The following is a 13,749-nucleotide window of genomic DNA, read 5'->3' on the forward strand; positions in this document are numbered from 1 at the left end:
AATGAAAAAAAAGCCCCTGCCAGTCTAACTGCCAGAGGACAAATGGAGGCACAGGACTCCTCCAGAGGGGAGGCTGCATGCCCCTCAAGAGCTTTTAGTGCTTATTTAAAAGCTTAATTAATAAATAGTTTATGCTTTTTAAATTAGGAAATGTCAAAGAACAAGAATTTGTTGCATGTCTACATAATTCAAAGTTCTACCCTAGGCAGGAGTCACAGGATTGAAGCCAAATTCTAGTCAGTGTAAGAGAAGAAAACAGTGCTAAATACATTGTATTCTTTGGCAATCCTAGACTGTAAGCCCATTAGCGATTTATATTTAAGCTTTTATAAATTTATATTTAATAAAATATGCTCTTTTAAAATTTAAAAGAATCCCACATAAAACTACAATGAACTGTAGGCTTAAGTTAAAATTATGCCTTTAATATTAAATGGTAAAATAATTACTTTGCAAACATTATAATTTGTTGTAATTAATTTCCTGGGTTTAAGGAAAGTCTGTACAATCTGTCTTCTGAGTCACCTGCTGCACGGGTGATAATGTATCACACCTCAAACCCTTATGCAAATACACTCCCCTTGCATTTTTCTTGTTATGACATAATGGAAGTAAATGTGAAATACCATTTGATAACAGCATGCAAATTATTATAATGCACATGATGACCTTTTAAATGCATTTTATAGATATTATACCTCATACTGCTATTTACTTAAGCAACTCTGGACTGTACAGACAGGCTCTGCGTAATTATATAACATTTATAGTAATTTTATAGCAATAAAGCAAGGGACATGACAGCAGGATTGGTATAAATAAAATGAGAAAGTTACCACTGCTGTTATAAACAGTTACAAGCCCAAAAATAGGTACATCGATGGAGCAGAGAACTGCCTTCTGTGCTCCTGAGGGCCCTGACTCACCTTTGGGGAGCCTGTGGGGCTGCCACACGGAGAACGCACAATGCCTTTCTGAATGAGATCCAGGCGGGGAGGCACTGGCGGCAGGCTGAGGTGGGGGATCTGGAGAGGGTCTGACTGAGGCTTTCTTCTCTGGGCAAGGGGTGAGGATCCTGGCGATGTGACTGGTGAGTTCTGCCTGTCTGTGCACTAGGAGAAAAGCAGAGAGGATGCTGGGTATCTGTGCGTAAAGACGAGAACATCCTGTCCTTGCTGAGAGGACAGTGAGGGCCGGTGTCCTACTTGTTAAAATAAATGCTGAATGATAGACAGATCTGGAGATCTGAAAGTGGTCCTCAAGGGGAGGATTATGAGAGGAACAGACTGGAAGGTTTCCTTCACACCTTGTAGGAAGGGCTTCAGAGAAAAGAACATCAAAATGCCACTCAATCCAACGTAGGCTTTCTTCCCAGAATGGGTCTTTAGACTATGAGGAGACCAGAAACACACCTTAGAGTAGTGCACATCCTTCTGAGCCACCTAAATAAAAACTCTCAACAGAAGTTCTTTATTCTGAACACTGTGTATTCACTACCACATGTTGCTCATGGAATACTAGGAAAGGAGGTCAGCCTTAAAATCAGGAGACATGTAGAATACACACAGTTCAACCAAGAATGCTTTCTCTTTAAGCTTTCATATGGAAAGGAAATGCTTTCTGTTAAAAGCAGCTATGCAAATCAGAAGGGCCACACACATTGCCACAGTTGAGATTCTAAGACGCCTCCTAGTGGTCTTTATCCTCTCTGGGAATCACTGCTCAAGCTAGGAGCTGGCCAATTAAATTCCCCCTTGCAAAGCCCTTTAAAAATATCAACTGAGGGGGTCACTAGATAAACATCCAAAGATATGACACCATTATGTGTAAGAGTTGTCTTGTTCTCCTCTTACACACAACAGTGCTATTCACAGCAGCCAAGATATGGAATTACTGTGTCTACTAATGGATAAAGAATGTGGAATATTATTCAGGGATATGTGTGGTGACATGCATAGGAGGTCCTCTGAGTTAAGGCAGATCGTAAAAGGCAGATGCTGTACATTCTCTATGTGAAGTGCAAAAAGGCCTGTTCCTAGGAGAGCAGATTAGTGAGCACCAGAGGGTAGAAATGGGATAGGTGGATGTTCAGTAATGGATATGAAAATGAACCTGAGAGTAGGAGTTAGTCCTAGTGGCCCACAGGGCAGGGCATAGGATAGCTACTGCCTGAAATGTTCTCACAATGATTAGCAAAGCAGAGAGCTACATGCTGCCCACCAAGGAAGATGTCAGAACCTGGTTAGATGCCACACCCTGTGGTTAGAGAGCTAGAGGATTCATGTGCAAACCAAAGTTGTCATACTTATGACAGTATGAAAGAACTGTACTAATTAAAAATAAACAGGAAGAAAAAGCATTTGTAATGGTACATAAAATAAGTCTGTGCAGCTTCTCCTGATGCTTATGTATAAAGTTTTACCATCGCAGCAAAAAAAAAACAGTTAATATACCTTAAATATTAACAATAGAATAAGTCTAATATTACAAACATACATTAAAACAGAAACACCTGGTGGACTGCTTGTACTAAGTGATCAATACAAAAACAAATTTAGAACTGACTTTTCTATGACCATTTTGTTTCTAAGGTAGAGTCCACAAGTCAGAAACCACAAATTATAATGTGCAAAGTTTGGAAGTATGCATACTGGCAAGTGCTTTGTAACTGATAACGGTTTCCTGGACATGGTGCCTTCACGTGTTAGCTCTCTAATATAAATAATATACTTTCACTACGTAAGCTTTGAATTAATTCCTATAAATTACTATCAATGCTTGTTACTTACCAAAAATGCAGTTTTGAATCTGCTCTATACTGATTAGCACTATACCAAGAGAATTTAACCACTATTAGATACCTTTCCAGAAAACAGTTCGGAAGTTGCTTTGGATAGATGCACTGGCATTTAATAACCATTACCCTGCTGTGAGGACTTGTACTGAGCTCACTGTCTGCTATTATAAAGTGTCTTGAACATTGGACTTGTAAAGAAAGATTATGTAGCTTTTCCATCAGAGAAGTGACAGAAGAACTTACTAAGAAAGTAACTATTATGTGTGGCATTACTATACAGAATTTATGATACAATACCCCAACCATTCACACTGGGGAGAATGGACCATCCTTTCGAGTTTCGGAAATGAGTTAACAGATCATGTGTTTATCTTGATTCCCAGTCTGTTTTCACCTTTAGTACCCTCAGAACTTTGGGATAACCCATCCTCTTCATTTCAGCTCTGTTCAGAATACACAGGCCTTGATTTCTGTCTCCAGGATTACCTCATCAGCACCTGTGTCTAAACATAACTCCCAAATTCACATCTTCTCCAGGCAGGGACTTAGGGACTCCAGAAATGTCAGAACCACAGTGGATCATTCCATGTGTTTGTACCTAGCTACCAACTTCCCCTTATCCATTTGCTTTAGCTACTCTTTATATCTCTGACAGCATTCACAATGTGTTTTATTACTTAAGAAGGAATGCTAGTGACCGCCATACCGACGGTAGGATCCACATCTGTGACTTTAACAGAAAGTCTTCGAGATGCAAGCTGAAGAAGCGAAGCGTTTAGACTCCACTGCCTCTGGCTCAGCCACTGCTAACAATCAGGGCGCCCCATCCACGGCCGCCACTTTTCACTTTATCCACACCTTTAAAGAACGACTTTAATTTAGAAGAACCTTTAATAAGATCCATTATTATGGAAATGGCAAGACATCTGCTAAGGAGCTTCAAGTCTAGGCAGGTTATTATAAAAATGGGGCAGGAGAAAAGCTCCCAATAACTAATGAGAGTTCTAACAATACAGAGATAATCAAAGTCGCCTTACGATACGTCTGGCAAGATCTCTACTTAATGAATTTCCTATTTGAACAAGGGAGATGTTTGTATTATAATAAGCATGATGAGAAGGACTGAGAGTGTCAATATTTCTCTCTAAATGCCCGAGGATTAATGAATAGAGGTAATTTTTTAACCATATAAAATAGAATAAAATATCTTAAGTATATTTTCTTTGTTTCCAACTATTATCTTGGTCTTCATTTACTGTATAAATTTATGAGCATAACAAAATTAAAAGTATTTAAAATAGCTAGTATAGAGAATTATCCAGAAGTTACACACAATGACAATGTTTAGTTCACACTCAAACATTCTCACACAGTTTATAGTTAGGAGCAGATAGTTAATCTTCTTTATTTCGGGTTATCTCTAGCACTGTTCTATTTAAAATAAGCAAAAGCTCATGGTGTAAAACCAGTGTAGCCTCTTTCTCCATAGTCAAGCTCCCAGAAGCCCCAACCTGTAAGCATTTGAAAGAAACTCATGCTGAGATATTAGGAAGAAACTTAAAATGAAAAGTCTGGCAAGCATTTCTTGGACTTCTCTGGGAGAAGAAGTGTGGGCACCCTGCTGCCTCACCAAGACTGACAGTTAATCCACTGTGGAGAGAAGGAGAGCTGGTTTCTTACATACTGCTCAACTGCTATCTTAAAACACAACGATCTTAGGAAAAGATGGTATTTAATTTGGGACTCATGGTTTCAAAGGGTAGTGGAGTCCAGGACCAACATGGCAGTAGGCAAGCGGGCGGGTGGCCAGGTGGGTGGGCAGGCATGGCCCTGGAGCTGAGAGCTCACATTATGATCCGCAAGCAAAAGGTGGAGAGAGACAGAGAGAAAGACAGAGAGACAAAAAATCTGTCTGTCTGTCTGTCGTCTGTCTCACACACACACCCGGGGGTGAGTTGGAGAGACAGACATTGGACATGATGTTGGCTTTTGAAACCTGAAAGCTCCCCACCCCCCAGTGACACACCTTCTGTCTGTAACAAGGTCAACTTGTTAATATTTTCCAAACTGACTGAGGATACATACTTATAGGGACCATCATTACTCAATCCGACACAGTCAGAATCTATGTTCCACTGTGATTTCTGGAACTTTCCAGATATCACACATTAGAGATAATAAAGAGGACGAGCAGGCTATAAACTTATACATGGAGACACAGTTATGGGGATGGGTGACTGTACTTTGCAGTCTGGCAGGGAACTAAACAAAAGTGCCAGAAGGGCGACTTTACAGTAATACAGAATGTGTCACACGCAGCTCTAACCCCAAGGGCACATCTCTATTAAAGTAATAAACTCTGCTAAGCACACAATGTGACACTGACTCTCCTTGCAGGGCCTCTAGTAGGAGGGTCACCAGTTCGTGGCCTGTGAATAGCTGCTTTAATCCCTAAATTCCTTTGAAGTTTACATTTTACCTTAAACACTTCTGTGATTTTCACAACCTGGTGCAAGTATATGTCTGACTTTAATTTAAATTTGCATTCCCTCTCTCTTCCTGTAATATATCCTTAAATCCTGTTGCAAACTGTAAGTTTCTAGAAATAAGTTATGTTGAGTTTCGTGGCTTCGTGTGCCCTTTGGTTCAGTCAGCCGCATAAGCAATTTTGAGAAGGCACGGAAGGGTGACATATGATTCAGAAATGGTTCCACGGAGATGGCTGAGGAGCAAGAACACTCTGGGAATTAAAGGAACAAATTTCAGCCAGTGGGGAAGTGCTTTCACATGAAACCTCTATTTCTCCTTACATCAGGCAGAATAAAGAACAAACAATTACTACTTGGAGACTGCTGTTCTCTCTAAGGTAAAGAATTCTTAATTTTTAAAAATTTACCTCCAATACAGAAAATAAGTGTGCCATAAATTTACCTAAGTCACTTAACGCTTAAAAGAATATTTACTTGACATCTTGACAACTTTGCGTTTTCTGTGTGGTTTAAAACATGGAACATGTTTTAGTAGTAAATTACTTTGGGGTAGTCTTGTACTAAAGAAATACTGCAGTATTATCATGTGGGTAACGAAATACTACAGAATGTAGTCAGTTTTTTGCTAAATCAATATAATTCCACCTTCAAAAGGGAAGAAATAGTAAAATCTAATGAAACTCATAGACAAATCAAGATAATATTTAATTCTCAGAAGGACTGCAATCTTCTAAGGAGTTTTAACTTTCACTGTATAAAAAATAATGTAACAACCAATGCTTAGCTTCAGCACAATTACATTGTCTTTTCTAGTTTTAACCCACTTACCCTTCTCCTTAACAGGGAGGGTAAGAATGCAAGGCACACAGACACTAAGCACAAAGCCAGACTGAGACAAGTGGCATGGGACTCGGTGTGCCTGGAGAAGCACAGTGAGGAAGAGCATCAGCAGGTCACCTCAGCAGGCCACTGAGCACTCACCCTGCTCTCTCCTGAGCACTCACCCATGCTCCTGCTCCAAGGTCTACTATGTGCTCACAAAAACCAGGAGTCCCTGACAGTGAAAGGAAGGGGCAGACTTGGCCCCCAGGAAGCTGAGATCTGCAGTTGAGGTAGACACAGGCCGGTGTAAGCATTTCCATGCTTGCTTATCTTCCTATTCGAATGGCTTTGGTGCCCTGTGCAGCAGTGTTTGCTGATCACCCATAACGACATACATCACATGATGGATCTCAGTGTACGAAAAGATGGGTTTTTGTTGTGCCATTTGGCTTTGTATTGTTTTAGAAAATACAAGGCTTAATGCAACAGAACTAATTCAGGCTCATTTAAAAGTTGAGCCCATATAATTGCTTTATTTTACATGTAATTTATTTACTCTTTTCTTGATTATTTTACATATTTGGTGAATTTTGTATTCCATCTAAGACCTTTGATTTCAAATGTAGGAAACAAAGGCAGGAGATGGAGAAAGCCTATCTCAAGGGAAAATAATAACTGTTTATAATTGTTTTCATTGATTTGAGTTGTTTTAATTATCAGAATGAAGGTGGTTATAAGTCTGGTGGTATTAATGACATAACTAATGCTCTGGGAGAGAGCTCCTCCATGCCAGGACAGTGTGGAGGAGAGGAGAGATGCCATGCGAGAGAGTGCAGGACAGAGAGGCATGGCCGCTGTGTGAAGGAGCCGGGAGAGCCCAGCCCAGAGCACAGCACACTTGGGCAGCCCTCTGCGTCCAGAGCTGCTAAGACAGATATAAAACTTAGTAAGTAATAACTCGGAATTATTGTCAGGTGGTCGATTAACCACGTGGAGGTTAGGCAGCGCAGGGGTGCAGCTATTGAGTTGGCTTAGGCATATTCAAATACAAAGGCTGTGTGTGAGTCTTTCATTCAGGTACGTAAACCATTACTGCAGGTATCGAATCTGCTGCTGGGATTTATTTATTAAATATTAATCCTACAAAAAAAAACCTATTACGAATTTGCTGTGGGGATGGGTGGGAGGAGACAGGAGATTGGACCCAGGGGATAGAAGAATGAATGGAAATATGCAGCTGTGTGGGGTGAGAGGAGGGGAAACCTCTGGAAAGTCCCGGAGAACCCAGATGTGAGAGGCTCCCAGACCTCCGTGGGGATGACCTTAGCCTAAATGTCCAATAGTGAGGAGATGGAACCTGAAGTGACCACCTCCTGTAGATTGACAGGGTCCCCAGAAGAAGGATGGTATCACCAGCCTACCTTCAAAATTTTGAGCCCAGAATTGTTCTTGTGTAGAAGAAATACAGGGACGAAAATGGAGCAGAAACAGAAGGAAAGACTGACCAACAAATGACAGGGCCAACTTGGGATCAACCCCACGGTTGGGAACCAATCCGTGACACTATTACAGATGCCACGTTGTGCTTGCAGACAGGAGCCTAGCATGGCTGTCCTCTAAGAGGTTCTATCAGCAGTTGACTGAGATCGATGCAGATACAGCCAGTCATTGGACTGAAGTTGGGCACCCTATGGAAGAGTTAGGGGAAGGATTGAAGACACTGAAGAAGATGGCAACCCCATAGGAAGACCAACAGTATCAACTAATCCAGACTCCTGGGAGCTCCTAGAGACTAAGCCACCAACAGGGAGCATACATGGGCTGGGCTGTAGCCCCTCTAACATATGTAGCAGAGGACTGCCTTGTCTGGCCTCAGTGGGAGAGGATATGCCTATTCCTGTAGACTTGTTGCCACAAGGAAGGGGAATGCAGGGTGTGTGTTGGGGGTGGGGAGAGGAGCACCCTCTCTGAGGCAAAGAGGAGGGGAAACGGGGTAAAGAATTCTTGGAGGGGGAACCCGGAAGGGGGAAACATTAGGAATGTGAATACATAAAACAATTAAAAGAAGATTTTGCTGATCTTTTCCAATATTAAGAAGTTATCTGACTAGCATTATGGGTATCTTATTTTCCCTGTGATGACAGAGAAAGCTCTGACTTTCCCACGCATCATACCTATACTAATTCCTGGGCCTCACATCACACGGAATCAATTACTTGGAAAATCTGATAACTCAGAAATTTAGATAATGACAATGATTTGGACAAAGTCTTAAAACACTTTTGAGTGAAATCATAAAATGCTTTCCTATCTAGAAAGCCAACCACTCTATTTTACAGAGTCATGGGTTCTCTCTGCTTATTTGAAACACCATTATTACTAAATATCTTTACTAATGAAAGAATGCTAAGGAAACAATCTGTATGTGCAACTTACAAATACTAGAAGTGGTAAATCTCCATGGTAACAGGAAAATATAATCGGCTCAGTTCTCTATGTAACGGTGGAAGGATTATTACTTTAATGAAGGCAAAAAGCTTAAGACAGGCAAGAACAATCACACAATACCATCATCAACCAGTTTATGAAAGGAGAGAAGGGTGCACAACGGAAGGTGAAGATTAAAGCACTGAATCTTCCTGTTGGGCAGTGAAGGACAATCACTCGAGAGGGGAAAGCAAGACTAAAAATAAAAAACATAGAGAATAAGTCAATGATGCTATAAAACAGGAAGAACATGCAATGAAGAGTGTCTGTGTCAACGTTAGGAGCCATTTATAACGTTTTCTAACTTATCTCTGGATAAAATCTAATAAACTTTTTCTGTTTTAAATTTAAATGAAGACTTTTTTTTTTTAAAAAAAGAGAGACATTTGATTAGGTAATCACCCTCAGACAGAAAATGCACATGTATTTACTGGTTTACTTTAAATAATTACTAAGTATGTCTCAGTGACACAAACATTAGGTGTGGTCTGGTTTTAGTGATTCCTAGCCATCTGTAATAAGTTTGCACAACAGCTATACCAAAACATATAAACACAGAATAGAAACATGATTTTACCACAATATTTTTCAATTTATTAAGAAAGAATTTATGCTTGCATCCATACCAAAATTTGAAAGTTAAGTGGCTCCGGGCAGTGGTGGCGCATGCTTTTAATCCCAGCACTTGGGAGGCAGAGGCAGGCAAATTTCTGAGTTCCAGGCCAGCCTGGTCTACAGAGTGAATTCTAGAACAGTCAGGGCTACACAGAGAAACCCTGTCTCGACAACCACCAAACCCGGACACTAACATGGATGCCAGAAATGCTTGCTGAAAGGAGTCTGATATAGCTATCTCCTGAGAAGCCCTGCCAGAGCCTTACAAATACAGAAACATAAGCTCATAGCCAACCATTGGACTGAGTGTGGGGTCCCCAATGGAGGAGTTAGAGAAAGGACTATAGGAGCTTAAGGGGGTTGTAACCCCATAGGAAGAACAACAATATCAACCAATCAGACCCCCAGGGGACTCAGACTCCCAGGGACTAAGCCACCAAACAAGGGGTACACATGGCTCTAGCTGCATATGTAGCAGACGACTGCCTTGCCAGCCATCAACGGGAGGGGAGGTCCTTGGTCCTATGAAGGCTCAATAGATGCCCCAATGTACAGGAATCGAGGGCAGGGAAGTGGGAGTAGGGTGGGTGGAGGAACACCCTCATGAAGTAGGGGGAGGGAAGATTGGATAGGGGCTATCTGGGATAGAGTGAAAACTGGGAAAAGGGATAACATTTGAAATGTAAATAAAGAATATATCCAATAAAAAGTTACTTTGATAAATTTATACTAATTTAAAAAAAAGAAAGTGGCAAAGGTTGGTGAAATATAAAAGTCAAGATCTGCTTAAGTGACTAGAGACAGATTAGTAGACTTAAGAGCCATTTAATTAAATCATGACATCAAATTAAAACTAAAGAACAGCAATTTAATTGCATTTCTAAAATACCGGACTGCTGTAGGGGAGTGAAACACTGAAGGTCACAGGCTTATTGAGGGACGCAAGCCAAGAATGCCACAGAGCATCCTTCTCTTGGGGTTAAACAAAGCAGAGAGAGGATTACTTAAAGTCTCTCATTTTCCAAGTAGACACCTCACAGGCTCCCAGGAGGACCAATCGGGAGAGGCCGGAGAGGGCCGAAGGCAGGTCTGTCCCTCACCTTGTACCCCGTTCTCAGTTTGTGTCACTGGAGTCCTAGGAGAAGAGGCCCAGCTTCAGTTTACTCGGGTAAAGCAGGCTTGAGCCACAGCTATTCACAAACTGATAGAAGACAGGCGTTTTTCTCCTTCTCTAAGTAGCAAGGTAACACAAAGTTCTCAAGAGAATGATTCTTGCAGCCACACCCCAATCTCCATGTGGAACACTGAATTTAGTGAGGAAAACAGAAATGCCTTCTTCCTAGCTAGAAAGCTCTGCCACAGAAGTCCTCTGAGAGGTCTGAGCTGTTGTGCATTTCTCAAATATTTTCTTGCCATTCGAGGTTACCCAAGTCATCCAATAAACTCTCTTTAAGTGCACCCTGAAAGCTATAATCTGGGGCAACAAGCTGTCCGAAGGGCCAGGTAAGGAATGTTCTAGGCTGAGCAGATCAAGAGATAGGAATCAAAGTGACTATGTAAGTGCTTCATTATCACCTCAACACATTTCACTTGATGTGCAAATTGTTACTTCAAGGGAAAAGTCCCATCAATCAATAAAGGCAATGTAACAATATTCGCTCCTTTATGCTCACAGCCACTCTGCCTCTTTCTTCTCGATTTTGAATGACTCTCAGGAAGGACGTGAGACTTGGCCAGACTGGCAGACAGTGAGCTAGGATTCTGATGTCTTCTGGAGGGGGAAGCATCACCCCAGTGTGCCAGTGCAGCTCCTTTTTCATGGACAAGATGAGCTGTACTAACACGGACTGGGGAGTCTGTCACAATCTGGGGCATTCTTAATTTCCATTAATACAGGCAATGAAATAACCACTATCTGTGGTTCAACTGACCTTACAATGTGTTAGTCTCTTAAATAACGTGATCTCATTTGATCATTTCAACAGTTTACATAAGAAATGCCTGTTGCTGTCCTCTTTGCACGAGGATGCTGAAAATGGGAAGAGAGCTAAGTAGTTTGCTTAAGAGCTCCAGTTCTCTCCTGAAACAGAGCTGGTTCACTGCCCCCTTCATCTTAAAGGCAGAATGTTAGTTGGACACTCAAATCGTAATTCGCTTTGAGACTTCTTCCTTATTCATTATTTAGAGTTACTGAGAAGTAACAACTTTCTCTTGGGTCAAAGATACCATATAATTAAACAAAGCAAAACAAAAGTCAACAGCTGTTATCTCTGAAAGGTGAATTAAACAACAACTTTATGGAACTACTAACAGGGTGAACAACATCTAACAGGGTGAAGAACCAACATCCTTCCAGCTCAAAGTTGAATTGTAGCATAGTGACACTGGCGAGGTCAACCTACCTGCACGTGTAAGCTCTTTCACATAGAAGGATAATGGAATGTCTGTGATCAGTGTGGAACTCTGAGACAGAGAAATTCCATGGGTTATCTGCAGTAATATTTGATGCAGCCCTGACTTAGCCACATAGAAATGGCCTCCTCTGTACTCTGCACCTATTATTTCCCTACTATATAGCAATAGGGGCATAGCATAAAGTTCCTGAGGTGGCTGCCACTCCACCTGAGTGGCAAAGGGCTCTCCAAAGGCTTTGTTGGAAAGCTCACAGGTCAATGTGAGACCCAGAGGGATGAATATGATGGCTGAACAGTCATGTCTGCAGGAGCCAGGAAGGAGATGGGTCCCGAATCTACAGATGCTCCCATAGCAATCAACCCCACTTCTGAGTCCACAGCATACAACTTCTCCATGTGGTCTGGATTTCATGTGCATTTCTCTACAAATGACAGTCTGAGATCTAGCCATCTATCCACCATTTCATTTCTAAATTATTGAACTGTCATGCTGATTCTTTTGTGAAGTAAGCACTGAGGGGCAGTAGCATTTACTCTTGGTTTGTAAGGTCGGTGCACTAAACTAACAAGCAAGCCTCAAATTATAGTATAGTCAGAGATGAGTTTTGTGCAATCTCTTATAAATAGAGCACCAGGATGTCTTTCTATATTCAACAAAAATGGTAATCAAGTACAATCTTACCATTTCAAATAAAATACCTTTCTATCTTCAATTACTCCTCACACTTGTTAATCTCATTCTTGGATGTTTAGTTTTATACAAATGTTCTCTTCTGACTACCATGAGGTTTAAACAAATGATTCCCCTTCATCTAATATTTTATGACCTGATCAATACTGCATGTAGTGTTCAAATTATTATTTTTATTTCTGAGGCTATATAATCACACAAACCCACACTTCCACCCTCCAAACCATTCCATAAGACCTCTCCTTGCTCTCTTTCAAATTCATGGCCTCTTACCTTACTAATTGTTTTGTGTGTGTGTGTGTGTGTGTGTGTGTGTGTGTGTGTGTGCATCTTACATGCATGTTTCCAGGGCTGACTGTTATTGGATAAACTATTGGTGTGCTCTTCCCTGGGGAAGACTATTTCTCCCACTCTCTGTATTCCTTAGTTGTCTGTGGTTATGTGTGTAGGGTGGGGGCCTCATGGACGCTCCCATCCTCCCCCATTCACTTTTATTTATTGTTGTCCTTGTTCTGATCACATTAGGCAGTCATGTTGGTGAGACTTCCTCTTTCTGAGATTGTTAGAAAGAAAATCCATATTCTTGTGGTTCTTCCAATCTTTTTGCCCACTTCCCACATTGTTCCCTAAGCCTCAGATGCAGCCTGCTCTGTGGCAGTATCCACAGGAACTGGACTGTACAACTCTATATTTTGCTTCCTTGTGGTTTTTTGCAGTTGTCTTTATCAGACATAAGAGAATTCTTATGATGGGGATTGAGGACTACACATTTGTTTTGTTTTGTTTTGTTTTTTTTGAGACAGAGTTTCTCTGTGTAGTCCTCGCTGTCCTGAAACTCACTCTGTAGACCAGGTTGGCCTCATACTAAGAAATCCACTTGCCTCTGCCTCCCAAGTGCTGGGATTAGAGGCGTGTGCCACCACTGCCCGGCTAGGACTACACTTTTTTAAAAAGGGGAAGACTGATTGTATTTGATCCTTAGTTTGAATCAACAATGCTTTCTCAGGCAAACACAGACACACACACAGAGTGCTTGAGATTAATTGATTAGTCATCTTGTAGAAGCACCCTGCACTTATGCACTCCCGTTTACCTTTCGAACACTCGCCAGCCTGTTCATCATCAAAGACTCCTCTCTATCATCGTCATCATCCAAGTCCAGCATGGGCATGCTGAAAGGGTCAATGATGCTGCAGCACCGGGAGCCCTCGTCCCTCGGGTCGAAGGGGTCCACGATGATGGGCTCGGTCCCTTTTATCTCACAGCGACAGAAGGGGCAGCCTTGGCCATCAGACTCCTAAAACAGAGAAGACAAACTGACTGACTCAAAGCAATCCAGAGAAGTCTCAAGGCTGGACATTTATAAAATGTTTCACAAGTCTGTAGATCAAGGATGGGGATATCTTGAAGAAGCAGTTGAGCAAAAGGGTTGTA

General features: G+C 41.5%; 1 protein-coding gene across 2 annotated transcripts in view; it reads right to left on the reverse strand.

The window, feature by feature from the left end:
• The window catches only part of Cblb (Cbl proto-oncogene B), a 95,628-nt gene that overhangs the window by 41,606 nt on the left and 40,273 nt on the right, over positions 1 to 13,749 (reverse strand). For both annotated transcript variants that reach the window (XM_052158829.1, XM_052158828.1), the window contains exons 7-8: positions 13,409 to 13,612; positions 927 to 1,112 (exon numbers count right to left, since the gene is read on the reverse strand). In XM_052158829.1, the coding sequence (XP_052014789.1) occupies positions 927 to 1,112; positions 13,409 to 13,612 (390 nt within the window). The remainder of the gene's footprint in view (positions 1 to 926; positions 1,113 to 13,408; positions 13,613 to 13,749) is intronic.

Source organism: Apodemus sylvaticus, chromosome 15 (assembly GCF_947179515.1).
Source record: "Apodemus sylvaticus chromosome 15, mApoSyl1.1, whole genome shotgun sequence".
NCBI classification, from domain to species: Eukaryota; Metazoa; Chordata; class Mammalia; order Rodentia; family Muridae; genus Apodemus; species Apodemus sylvaticus.